Source organism: Platichthys flesus, chromosome 19 (genome assembly GCF_949316205.1).
Source record: "Platichthys flesus chromosome 19, fPlaFle2.1, whole genome shotgun sequence".
In the NCBI taxonomy this organism is placed as follows: Eukaryota; Metazoa; Chordata; class Actinopteri; order Pleuronectiformes; family Pleuronectidae; genus Platichthys; species Platichthys flesus.
The window spans coordinates 16,020,855-16,034,278 of record NC_084963.1 but is presented as its reverse complement, the minus strand read 5'-3'; the positions used below and the strand labels follow the sequence as shown (position 1 = coordinate 16,034,278).

The 13,424-nt window shown below is 41.7% G+C and overlaps 1 protein-coding gene across 1 annotated transcript; it reads right to left on the bottom strand.

Moving 5' to 3' along the window:
* Positions 1–1,283: 1,283 nt before the first annotated feature.
* On the bottom strand, positions 1,284–11,005 carry LOC133974678 (probable global transcription activator SNF2L2). The gene is made up of 6 exons (XM_062412330.1): positions 10,718–11,005; positions 8,727–8,956; positions 7,066–7,171; positions 4,140–4,241; positions 3,849–3,993; positions 1,284–3,142 (listed from the first exon to the last, which is right to left on the bottom strand). The coding sequence occupies exons 1-6, from the start codon at positions 10,811–10,813 to the stop codon at positions 3,009–3,011; spliced, it is 813 nt and encodes a 270-aa protein (XP_062268314.1). The 5' UTR covers positions 10,814–11,005; the 3' UTR covers positions 1,284–3,008.
* Between the last annotated feature and the right edge of the window lie 2,419 nt (positions 11,006–13,424).

Below are 13,424 nucleotides of genomic sequence, written 5' to 3'. Positions count from 1 at the left end.
GCTGTATAAATACGTGCAAGGTGATGACGTTTGTACTGCCATTGCCCTTGCATTTTATCATGATAATGAGGTAGGCATATTGCTTCAAGTTTTTAAGAGAACAAGGCAATTGTTTCGAGAAGAAAGTCATGTTACAGTCAACAATTAAGAAAAAAAGAATTTGGGACGTTGATCCAAAATGTTGAACCAATCACAATATTTCTTCTCTCTCTCTCTTTGTATCTCACGCAGACGTAACCAACGACAACCTCACAGTCGACCATGACAAAACATTTCCTCCTCCACAAAAGACACATTTCCTCCACGTCTGTGTAGTTCCTCAGGATAGACTAAATTTCTTTCTCGATCTTGTCAAAGTCCTGACACTTATATTAGTGTGGGGCTAAAAAGATAAAGTATTTGTAAGACTTATTTGATGACCTTATTCTTGTGTTGCCCTAACCCATGCTTACAATACCCTAAATGTTAAAGATTCCAGAGGAGCGATACGTGTCTGAATGAGTTTAATGAGCAGTCTAAGGCCCGTGTGTTGTTTTCCAAACATTCCATCCCCTAGTGGTCAATTGTACTTCCTGCTTTAAAGGAGTAGTTCAACATTTGGGAAATATGCACACTATCTTCTTTCGGCTAGATCATTTTGATCCTCTCCTACCCCTTCTCCCATTTTTAAATGTAAATTGACTTGTACCAAACATATATAACATTACTTCCAGTAGGCAGTATTTGTTGTGAATAACAGATCAAATCCCATGGGACTGTGATCTTTGCATTTCTCATTACAAACTCTTAACCTTGCCTCTTGTAATTCATCACTAATTACTTGCAGAATATAAGCTCACATACTGTTGAAATAGGAGCGGCGCCCTGGGATTCCATCTTGGATTCCTCCTCAGAACACCACCTACGTGACTTTGCTGTATGTTGCAGACATGCTGTCACTTCTCCTCGGAAGCTATAGCACATGAATCTGCGAAGGCATCTGTGTTTTCAATATGTCACTCATCCAATCAATCCTGATTGGATGGTCGCCATGCAGACCCTCTGACGCAAATTGAAAAACTTCAGTTTGTGGCCAGGTGGGCACAGATTGCCTGTGACATTGCCACAGATGGGTCCTACTGTCACATGATGTAAAAAGCTATTATTCACTGGAGGCTATGATTTGCACGTATGAGAGAGATGATGCATCAACATGTAGGGGTATGCCCATTTTCTGTATGAGGACACATTGAGAGGTTTCTGGAACTAAGGGTTTTCATAGACCTGTGTATAAATCCCTTTATTCTTCTGTAAGCAAAAAGTACACAGTACACAATGGTCACAAAATGGTGGTGATAATAATTGTGGATAACTCCATTGTCAAAACACTTGACTATTTTGTCAATCATTTGTGGAAACAGTGCCTTGTGTCACATCACCGAATAACACATTTTGACTTTGGATATTATAAAAAAAAACGATGAATTCATATGTTCATCAAGCCTCTTCTTTCTTAAAATAGAATCATTATTTGGAGCAGTATGATTAGGCTTTTTTATTTTGTTGGTATTCATCAGGGGTCTGAAGAAACATACAACAATCCTTTTTCCATGCATCTTCATTATCTGCTGCCATTTCCTATTAATCTCTGTTTATATATTTAAACATGATAAATACTGTATGTTAGATTGATGAAATCGTTGATTCCATAATTCAGGCATGATCACTTGAGAGCACTTTGTTGTCAGTCACTTGATAAAATGATTGTATCGTTCATGCGCAAATAATTAATTATTATCATTTAGTTGGTACTTCAACACATCTTTAGGGGCACTTCTTATTTTATTAATAATTATGGACCCAGGTTTTGATGTGGTCGTTTATATATTCATGGCATTAAATAAATATAGAATATAAAATAAATTCATCTTTTAAATTACACCTGGGTTAAGATATTGATGCAAAGGGACACAGATACTAAAACATGCGTCTAAAAAACTTGTAGTGAGTATAATTATAAGTACACAGCTCTCTTCCACCACCTATTGGCTTTATATTGAAAATACAGGCTCACACGTGAATAATGCTGACTGAAAGAAGCTCCTGCATGAATATAGACGTATAGATGATTACATAGTAGATTATGTATTCAAACTGAACATGATTTTATTTATCATCTGATAAAGACATCCACCATTCTCTGGTTTCATAAAAGTGCTGCATCAACAGTAACCACGAACCCGAGGGATTTCTTGGTAAAATTTATTTTCCCAAGTGTTGAAGTGATACATGTTTGCCGGGATTGTCTTAACAACGATGTCTTCTGTCCTCCCCAACTAGGAGAGTAACTGAAAAGCAATAGAGTTTTGAATCACTCTGCACAGACTGTACAATATGGGAATATACTGTAGCAGAAGGGATATAAATGTTCAACTTGAGTACCCTTGATAAGACCCAAACTGACTCCATCAAGCATCAGAATCATACAAAAGGCGTACTATCAAGTCTCTTTGTCCTCATACGTCCGCTGTGTGTTTATTATGATTATTTAATCAAAGATGTAGCATCTCTAATCTCATTCAGAGATTTTTACACACTCGCAGTGTTCGTTTGTTCCCGTTGTCGTTAAAAAGACCTTCCCCGCGCTGCGGTTCTTCGGCGGGCGCTGCTCTGGAGGATCTCGGTTTCAGGAGAGATACAAATCATGCTCCAAGACATACGAAGGCTTTTCATACAATCAAATATACTGATTAAAAACAGTCAATGACACTGGTGTTTTACATAATATCTGCAGAAGCATTCACAGGGACCAAGGCAGATAGAATGGAAATCATAATTACTGTAAAATACTAGCTAAAGTAAAGGAACAGCACTAAGTGCAGCGAGTGGCTCTCTTCGAGTGGGCCCTTCTGTTCTATTTTCAAAGACCTTTATTTTGCTTAGAAAATGAGGAAACCAATGAAAAGGGATGTGGCAGTGAACAGACATGAAGAAGACTACAAAAAATGGACCTTTTGAGGCCTTGCAGTTCACCCTTCATCCTTTGTGGTGTTAGCCTCTAGATCCTCATCACTGTCTAAATCACTGTGGAGCCTTTTGGCCATTGTATTTCTGCTTCTCTCCTCCTTAGTGCCCTTCTTTAGCTGGACTGGTAGTGGTTTCCCTGGTGATCAAAAGAGAAAACACAATTACGTTGATGTTAAACCATTTCCAGTGTAATTTGGTTTGTTTTGTAGAAAGATTACAAAAAAAACTACAGGACGGATTATCACAAAGAAAAGACATTGGGGTGTGGTCCCAGATCAGGGGTCGGATGCGAGATAGTTTTTTCACAGTTCCGCTGCCTAGTGCAGGGGTTGATCTTAATATACCTGTTTGGAATTGGGGACCAGCTGCGGGACTCACATAACCGCGAGAAAGGGATGTTCACCTGTTCGGTGAAGCTCGACTCGGTTCTTCAGAACCCAGAAGTCACAACATGCTGAGTCCCAGCCACCACTGGTTGTCTGTTTATTTATAAAGTTAGTGTCCAAATCGCACCAAATTTGACACTTGCCTGGGCACTTAACAATACACGCGAGTAGCCGATGAGATGAATGCTTCTTGAGATATAAGTTCCACATGCAGGCAGAGGACATTTTCAGACATGCGTATGAAATGCCCTTCACACATGCACGACCCAGCGGGAGGTTCATTGCACAGGGAGATACTTGTTTTGTTTTACTATTTTTGCGTTTGTCACTCATCGACATCATCATCAGGAGATTTAACAAGAAAAATGTTTTTCCTCATTGTCTTTTCACTTCCATTGGGTCACTTGGTGTGAACCACCCCCCCCCCCCCCTTCATGTCTGTGTTTCATCTCTCACCTGCTGATGGAACAAACTGGTCTTCAGCTCTGCCGCCATTATCACTGTGACTGGTGCTAACCGTCTCCTTCTGCTCCTCGTCTGTGACAATTCTCTGTCTCGCGCTCTCGAAAACAGACTTAATAACAATTGAATCCTCATAGATCTGCAGTGGCAAACATAGACACACACACAGAGAGACACGCACACACACACACAGGTAATCAGTCACATCGAGATCCAGACCCTTGCACGATAACAACAATAGAGCAGAATTGTTGCTTTCAAATGAAAGAATTTCTCTGGGTTCACCTGAGATCCTTCCAGGTTATAAGTCTGAGCATTGTGACACAGGAGGAAAATGTCCTTCTCCAGATCCCCCACACTTCTGTACTTGTGATTGCGCACACGTTCCTGGGAAGCAGAGGGTCAGTATCAAATCTTAACGCGGCCATTGCAACAAAGCTGTTGAGACGCCGTTTATTACAGTGAGGTATTAGAAGGTAAAATCAAATATAATTTACACCCCAAAATACAAGCCTGGAAAAGGTTGCACACAGGTAACTCGTATTAACTGAGTCTCCCATCCTCAAATATCTTTCAAGAAATATGTGTTTTCTTCCTTTCACAGTGAGTGTAAAAGTTCAGATGAGATTTATTTCTTTACACCTATTAGCTTAGCTTAGCACAAAGAATGGAAGCAGGAGTAACTTCAAGCCTTCCTCTATCTGTGGGTAAAAAAACCTCTTCTAGCAGCAAGTCTAAAACTCAGTAATTACAATGCGTGATTGGATTTCAAATCATTTGGAGAACAGGTTAAGGAGGATCTCACATGCTAATATCCAGCTCTATGTTTTTATTCCGCTGGATTAGCTTTGCATGATTCAAAGTTCGGAAAAACTAATTATTTATCTCAAACTGCCTGTAATGGATCCTCTCAGCTGAGCGTCTGACTGAAATGAGGCCAAACATCCGTACATGTTCGAGCACGAATCCAATCAGGAAATGAGAGTGGGCAGCATGAACATCCACAGCAGCAGCAGCATGACGTCTCTGTTCCGTAAATATGACAAACATTTCCTGCTTATTGAGCGATACAACTGTGGATTTTTCTATATGTGCTCCTGTAAATAGTTGAGCATTGAAGATGGGATACCCGACCCGAGTTGGACAGGATTCGGACAGAACTTTCTACATGATATTCGGGTTTGAGTCGGCTTCTGTGACTTTGCATGGGCTACCTACTTGATGTTTTACACTGCACATGCCTGTAATCGGGGGAAATATTGGGCTCAGGTTGTGTTTGGACATAAAAAAAAAGAATGTCTGTCTGGTTCTGGTTTTACGCTAATGTTTGGTGTCGTGCACAGTCGGACTCGCGCTCTATTTTACATAAGTAAATACACAAAAATACAGGCCGATGTCTGCTCAGAGCCAAAAACAGGAAATACAAAAACTAATGTTACCAATTATTCTGCTGTCGGCAAATAACCCTAACCCTAACCCTTACCTGCTGTTTGATATTTGCACGTTTCACTACATGTAATGCTTATAAAACCCTTCCTGTAGATGGTTTATGGAGATCGAGCTGTAAGTGGAGCTGAGGACCATTTTGCGAAATCCATTATCAGCTTGTAGCAGAAGTAGAAATAAGTGTTGGTAAATGTTAGTGTTCAGAGCAGGGGAATGCCTGAGCGGTTAACAGTCAATCATTATGTGAGACTGTCCACTTTGGACATCTGACACTGTAACTGTACTGAAAATAAGGCATAACAGTCCCCTTTTATTTCATCTCATTACTTCAATTTTTTCACATACCTGTTCAATTCATTCTTTCACTGGTTTCCAGTAAGATGGGAGTTGATGATATAATGTATTTTTCTAATCTTCTAAAGAGTTTTTCTTTCACCCTCTGATGTTCGACTGAATCCCGGACGCGCATCTCAAGTTTTCTGCAGCCTGTTACATGAAGCCCCACTCGTATTTGTAACTTCGCTCTGACTGATCTTACAGGAATAGGTTACGCCCACTTACCACAAATGGGCTCCACTCCAAACCTAATACGATGCTACCAAGTACAGAGAGACAGATTACCTTTATTTTTGTATCTGTCATTCAAATGTGTTGGCTGGGAAGCTGCGATTGTCTGTGTGTGTCATACTTTATTTTTGACTCCTTCTGTCGGTAAGTGCCTACAGTCTTATATCCATCCTCACTAACAGCTCGGGTTCTAGAGGCAGTGTTGGTCTGAAACCTCTCAACTATCACATGGGTTGTTGTGAAATTTCGTTATTATTACGTCCATGGTTTCCTGAGGATGAAGATGACCAAGTGATTCCAGAGGCCTTTTGTGATCATTCCACTTTTTCTGTTCCTTTTCCACGAGGTTGATTTAATGTAATATTAGCATTCTATCTAATGTCATGTGCCCCTATCCACAAAAAATGATTGTCTATATAAAAGGCAATTTCTTTTTAATTTTGGACGCAAGTCATTTTTCACTATAGTTGTGTATTATTGTTTAAAATGTTTATTTTCAACGTTTAATCTCAGACGAAGTTAAGAATCTGGATAAGTAAAAAAAAATTAAAAATAAATCAAAGTCTCTGTGCTATGTTTCCAAGGTGTTTCAAACTGGTGTTTCAAACTGGTAAACATAAGACATGTATTTTATATATTTGGCTAGCCTGGCTGGACCAATCAGAAGGTTGATGTTTATTTGCTCTTGTAAATGTGTCTGCCCACCTTTACCATTCAGACCAGCCACTCACAACCATATATCTAAAATAATGCCGGTTTTAAAAGTTTGTTAACAAAGAAGATGGCTGGCCATGATGTGAATCTGCTACCGCGACAGCATTAAACCAACTGTTGTATCAGATAATAGTCCGTTTACATGTTTCAGGCACTCTGTGCTACATCACATGTCTCATCAGTGATTGGTTGTAGTTCGGTTCTCTCGCCGTTGATAACACTACTGGGAAATTGAAAATGAACAGAGAGGTTCCAAAGTCACCCAGTAATATCGGTGTCGGTTTGGCCATGCTAGGGTACTGTTTAACATCACACTGTACCTAAGCACTATTTGTATCAACTACTCTTTACTGTGAGACGCACTGGGATGTCAAATACAGACATTTTGTATTTATCTGTTGGAGTTTCATCTCACAGTGTTTGCATTGAACAAAGCAGCAAAGATATGAAGATGTGAGTGCTGAGGATTTTCCCCAACACGTACCCTGATCCTCCTGAAGTCCACAGGCTTCCGGATCAGCTCGTAGTACTCAGGTGCCTCCTTCCGGGAGGGAAGCTGCACAAAGCCTTTACTGATCTGCCGACCCAACCTGGAAGCACAATGTGACGGGTTGAAGGATTATGTCAGTATATATAGTGGAGATTATCCCGAAGTGGCCACGGTTGCTCACACTTTATATTATTATGTTTGGAGTTTTAGAACAATCCCAATATCATGGTGTACATTTTCTAGTTTTAAGGTTGTTTATATGCAGATAATGATTCAATAAAATTGTTAAATATGTTAATACAACCACTGCAACAGCTAGAAAATGAAATGGATGAAATGCCTGCCCTGTTTTGAAGACACAGTGTTTACATTATCTATAGGAACAACAAGCTCATATAAATTCACCAATAGGAGGAGGAACAGGAAATAGATGTGTGCGTGTGCAGACAGAAGATGAGGTGAGTCTCAGAGACATGACCGCACAAGCTGAATCAGTTTTAACTTCAACTTGAACAAAAATCTGTGTGCAGCCAACGGCTTTATGAATGTAACATTACTTCATGGATGTACTAAGGAAGATTGTGTAGGTTCTCTCAAATCAGTCAGAAGCAGAACTAAGCACTCGCACGCACACACACACTCACACACACAAACACACATGCACGCACACACGTTTGATGCGACCATTGGTAGCTACAGATCACAGCAAACATCTGTACAGACTTTACGATGGATGTTTTGTTAAAATCAACCTTCCTGCTGTCAAATTAGTGTGAATGACTTAATTCAAAAATAAATGTTTTTAAATTTCTTTTTTGGAAAAGTGTGTATATATATAAATATTCTTTTCTGCCCCTGTAGAGGTTCCCTCATGTTTTAGGTGGGTGGATAAGTAGTTTTTTACCTTTTGGGGTTATTTCTCATTACTTCAACTTCTCTATTCAGCACACCGCTTACTTCATGATACACCAGACGGATGTCCTTGTATAGATAAATAGAGGGGGTGCAGTTTGCTACTTGCACACAAAGGACACACGCGCCTGTTTATTAAGAAAGATTCTGATTCACTAACATACGCAAGGTGGTGATCATCAATCTGGTGGTTGTTTTATTTTTTCTGATTTAAAATGGTGAACTTTATTCATTAGATAGAAACAAAAAATGTAAGTCATTGTGTAATATAACTGTTCTGTCTTAATTTTCCTCTGTGTTTTATGGCCATAAAATAGTCATAAGAATGACAATTATATCTATATATTTGTGTGTGTGTGTCATATTCACACAAACAATCATACAACGCTTCCATATGCAGCGCTTTTTCTTGGGCGTTCTGTGTCTTGTCCAAGGACACTTTAGCATGTGGAGAGGTCAGGAATCAAACCACCGATCCTTTGGATAACCTACTCTGCCTCCTGAGCCAGAGCCGCCGAATGAATTTATTCATGTTTATAAGAAATAGTCGGTTGTCTCCACGTGAGATCGTTATTGAATTTGTTTGGAAATTATGAGAAACATTGACTGAAGAATCTTTCTGTGAGCACGAATTTATAAAGATTTCTGTAAAAGCAAAGCAGGTTCTTTCCTCAGTGAAACTGACAGTTGTTATAGCTGGGTCCTAGTGCCATGAAACATTCCACAGATCCTCAATCGCTCACCCGTCCTTGTAGTTGATCACCATGTCGACCAGCGTGTTCAGTGTTCTGGTGAGCTCAGGTGGATTCGGAGGCAGTTTCTCTGCTGGCGGGCGGCCTCGCTTCCTTTTCACCTTCTCGACGGTTTCCTGCGCGGCCTGCAGCACTCTCTCCCCATGGTGATCACCTTTACGTTTCTTTAGGCTGATGTCCTCCTCCATGTTCTCCAGCGAACCGTTCTCTCCTGCCTCAGGCTGCAGGGAGAGGGAGCGATGGGTGGGGAAATCTAACAAACTCAAAGAAACTTACAGGGTAAGGTGGGTGAAGCGTTGTATCGGGTATAGAGAAAACATGCATATGATGTACAGACAACAGCCTGTAATGTTCTCCCTCTGCAGCTCAGGTCATCCAGGTCAGGTCATTCAGGTCATCAGCTTTAGCAGGACAACAGATGAGTAACAGGAGAAAATAAGAACTTTGACTAAATTCTAATGAAACTTATATTTCTCTTCATTTGAACTCTTTTTATGCTCCAGACACGGTGTCTGTTTTCAAAGATAGAGACCTAAAGCATCTTACCCCCCAAGCTTTAGGATCCAAGTTTAAATCATCTCCAAATACAGCGTGATTATCATCAGTCAGAATTATTAAAGTGTGCGGTTCTGTATTCAAATGAAAGAGGGGGTTTATGTATTCATTACAATTCTGCGCTGTGTCTGCAAATTTAGGACAGATTATTGTATCTGGAGGCTTTGATGTCAGATGATTATCAAGGGGAGGAACATTGTTGTTGTTTTTTTTAAACGCACAATAGATAGAAATGTGAAAAAGCCATGTTCTGCGTCTAAAAGTGCCAACATTCGTGTACACTTGGCTTAATGCACTGATATGGGAATGGAAACATGATTTTAGGAGCGTGGATTTCAGCGAGGGTGCCCGCTGCATCCTGTGATATCTTCGACCATTTCATCATCGCTCCTTTTTCTAAAAAAAATAATATCTGCAGCGACCACAGTGTATTCCACAAAGGCAATTAGAGGCCGGAAATATGAGTATGCATGCAGCGACAGCAGCATCCGAGGAAAAGAGGGAGCAGATAGCGGAGGCATGCTGTCCAATTTGAACAGAATATTGATGCATCAATCATACACACACACACACACACACACACAGCAGCAGCAGCTTTTTCCTCCTATAAGAGAGCATGCACTTGTGAACATGCATGTCTCAAGGACAAGAGATTACAAGGATCCTGAAATTTGAGATTTTGCACACACTGAGGAAAACACTCAGTAATAGCAAATGTCATCGCTCCAGAAACATGCCTGCCTACACACTTCCCACCAACCAGAGAGAAGACATAGGCAGAGAGCAGAGTTTAGAGGACACAACACAACAACACTGGAGAGGCAACAATGGAAATCCTGCTCATCATCGCTCGGCTCAAATCGAGGCTTTGAGCGCCCCGCTGCTCCCTCTCTGAAGGGGCTGCAGAGGAATACTGGAGGGATAGAGGGTAATCCTCAAAGATGTATAACACAGCTGAGAGATGCCTGATTGACTGAAATGTGTGTGCGTGTGTGCTTGTGTGTGTGTGAGGAAAGAAGGGTGTCACTTGTGTGTGTGGGGTGTGTGTGTGTGTATGTGTGTGTGTGTGTGTGTGTGTGTGTGCATGTGATGCTCCATGCCTGTGCTATAGCTCCTATAACAAGCCTGCCCCTTCCCTGACTTATCTGGCAAAGATTCCCTCTCATCTGTTACAACACACACCTACACACTCCCTCTCTCGACCCCCCCTGCTCAGACACACACACACACACACACACACACACACACACACACACTAACATACACACACACACTAGACAACCCACTCTCTTCACCCTGCACACGCGCTCACACGCGCACGCTTCACCCGTCTCTTCCCTTGCGATGTAGCCTGGCTGAACGCGGAGCCCGGGCGGGAGTCAGGCGGTGGGACATGGATGGAGGAGGCGCGGATGAGGCGGTTTTACCTGAGCGCGGTCTGCGGGCGGGCTCCCAGGATCGGCTGCGGCGGCGGGGGAGAGAATTAGCAAACCAGCATAGCGGCGAGCTGCGAGTCTCTTCATCAGCTGATCACTCGGGAGCGAGAGCCCAGACGGGGGGAGAATGGCAGCGCTATGTTTTCATACACAAATCAATGGGCTGGGGGGGAAACGCGAGCGCCGTGCCCATCTCCTGTCTGCAGCTGCCCGACGTCTTTTTCCTGACTCTGGAAGGCCCCGAGCCGCTCTCCCTCTGCATGTTTTTAATATCGACTGTTGCCAGACGGCTTTTTTTCTTTTTTTTTCTCCCCTCCTCTTCCTACCCCCGCTGTTAAAGTTATCGGGTCCATTTTTTTTAAATAATCCAGCCCATCATGATCTTTATTTAATTCGTGCCTAGCATTTCAAAGCCCCCCCCGACTCCCTCCCTCGTCCCTCCACTGCATGTCAAACCCATGCAGGAGGGATGTTGGAAACATGACTCCAGCCTGCTGCAGCAGCAGTAGCTCTCTCCACGGTTCCTCCGTGGAGAGAGGGGGTGCATGTGCAGCCCCTCCACCCCTCCACCCACCCAAAATTCCAACATGGTTATTAATGCATAAATAATCACTCAGATTTCACTTGATGCTGCCAAGGGGGGGGGGGGGGGGGGGAACAAAACCAAAAAAAGATCTGTGCAACAAAGAGCTGTAACAGTTGCCGTAAAAACTGTGGACTTTTCTTTTTTTAGTTTTTGACTCATTTTCAGACACATCTGGTTTCTGTAAATCAGATTTAAGTGGAGTTTTTTTTCTCTCCCTAGCATGTGGTGCAAAGGGCTTCTGGGGGGGCACACACAATGTTAGAACTCGCACAACAGTTAAGTTAAGTGTACACCCAAGAAAACAGGGTTGAAGTAAAAGCTGTTCTTCAAATGTAAGGTCAGACTCATATTGCTGTGGAGGACTGTGCTTTTGTGAGATGCACCGTCTTTTATAAAACTAAGGGGACCTGAGCTGCACGGACTGGACTTGAACCACAGTGTCACAAACGGATAACTCCACTATGGCCCTGTAGTCTCCTACATTCAAGCAAACTGCACCAAATTGAAAACACTCCATCCCCTAAACCTCCATCCATCGTTACGTCTACTTTGAGGGTCACAGGGGCAGTTGGAGCCAATCCCAGCTGATAATGGGAGAGGTCGATCAATTACTCTTAGAAATCAGTGAAAGTTAAGACAATCCCCAGCTGCTGGTCAGGGCCATTTCTCATACTCACCTCAAATTAATGCATTTCTCACTACAGCTTTACTGTTGCTCAACTCAGCCGCTTACAACAAACACTTAAAATACACTTGTATGAAAGAGTTTGAAGGTTAAAGCCTCCAAACACATTGCTTTGAGTATTTCTCTATCCTTTAAAATGTTTTTTAAACTACCAGCCAGTCTTCTAAGTCGGATCATTCATTCATAGCATTGCTGGTCCCACTCTGTCAAACACACTCTGTGTTATTACACCTCTCCATTTAGGTTAGACACTGACTTATTCTGGCCTGGACAGCAGATTGCCCTCCCGCACTCTCTCTGAAGTTTCTCCATTTTTTTCCATTAAAAGTTATCAGTCCCAATGCGTGTTATTTGGGAATAAAGGCTATGTAAATAATAACAATAAAAAAAAAAAGATTTTAATCAACACGATTGCCGAGATGTATGCTGTAAGGAATGAATTCAGTTCTGATATTAGTTGTCGACTGTAACACAGGTGAGCTGTGTAGTTGTACATGTGTAAGGCCGTGTTTTCAAGCACATGTTGTGGAGATCAGAAATCAGGAAGCCGTTAAACTGCAGGGACCCTCACATGTAGAGAAGGAAAGATTCTTGAAATCATGTTTATATATATTAATCATTAACCATCAGATCATGCAACATTAACACTGGAACATTAAGTGTTGATGATTCGATCTGTAAAGCTGTTGATCTCTATGAGATCGTCATTGCTCATATATCCTTCACAGGTGCGTTCTTTCTTTTATTTCTTCAATGAAAGAAAAGCAGCTGTTCTTTTAGTGAACATGGCCTGTGAAGGTCTATTCTGATAAGTTGTGTGGTGCTTCGACAACAGACTATAGATAATAGCAGTGGAGCAGACGTATCATTCCTGTGCTATTTTCTCAAGAAGCACCCGTTCAAAACCGCTGCCCGTTGCCATGGCAACAGCAAATAAAGTGATGCTAGACCTTGTATATCATTGCATTTTATTGCCGTTGCCGGGAAATGACTCACAAAGTGTTCTCAGTCGCACAAGCACATTCAGTAATGGGACACCTAGTCACATTTGGAGTCTGCATGTGTTTGTGCAGGCTATGTGTGTGTGTGTGTGTGTGTGCGTGTGTGTGTGTGGGGGGGGGAGCTCAATAATAATTTTATTCATCCACCCTGTTTTTTTATGGAAGCTTTCTTTCTTCCTTTCTGCACCCGGACATCACTTTTAAAACCTTTTGCAGTTACAAATCATGTGAGCACGACGCAATGTCTTTAAAAAAAAATGATTGATGTCAAAAACATGGGCCATGACCTATTCTTGGATTTCTTATAATTTATAGCTTGTCACATGTTTATTCACCATCAGTGTTCTTCTGTTAAATTAAGCCATGGCAACTCTCTTAGTTGCGGGGCTGATGCAGAATTCAATTAGTGTCCCACATTTATTGCAA

What these genes read in the sequence shown, in the direction of transcription:
- LOC133974678 (XM_062412330.1), bottom strand. Translation starts at nt 10,813, where the DNA reads ATGAAGAGACTCGCAGCTCGCCGCTATGCTGGTTTGCTAATTCTCTCC. An exon ending in GTGATCAACTACAAGGACGG is followed by an intron (nt 7,172 to 8,726) that starts GTGAGCGATTGA and finishes TTGTGCTTCCAG; the next exon opens with GTTGGGTCGGCAGATCAGTA. An exon ending in CCAGTTTGTTCCATCAGCAG is followed by an intron (nt 3,143 to 3,848) that starts GTGAGAGATGAA and finishes TTTGATCACCAG; the next exon opens with GGAAACCACTACCAGTCCAG.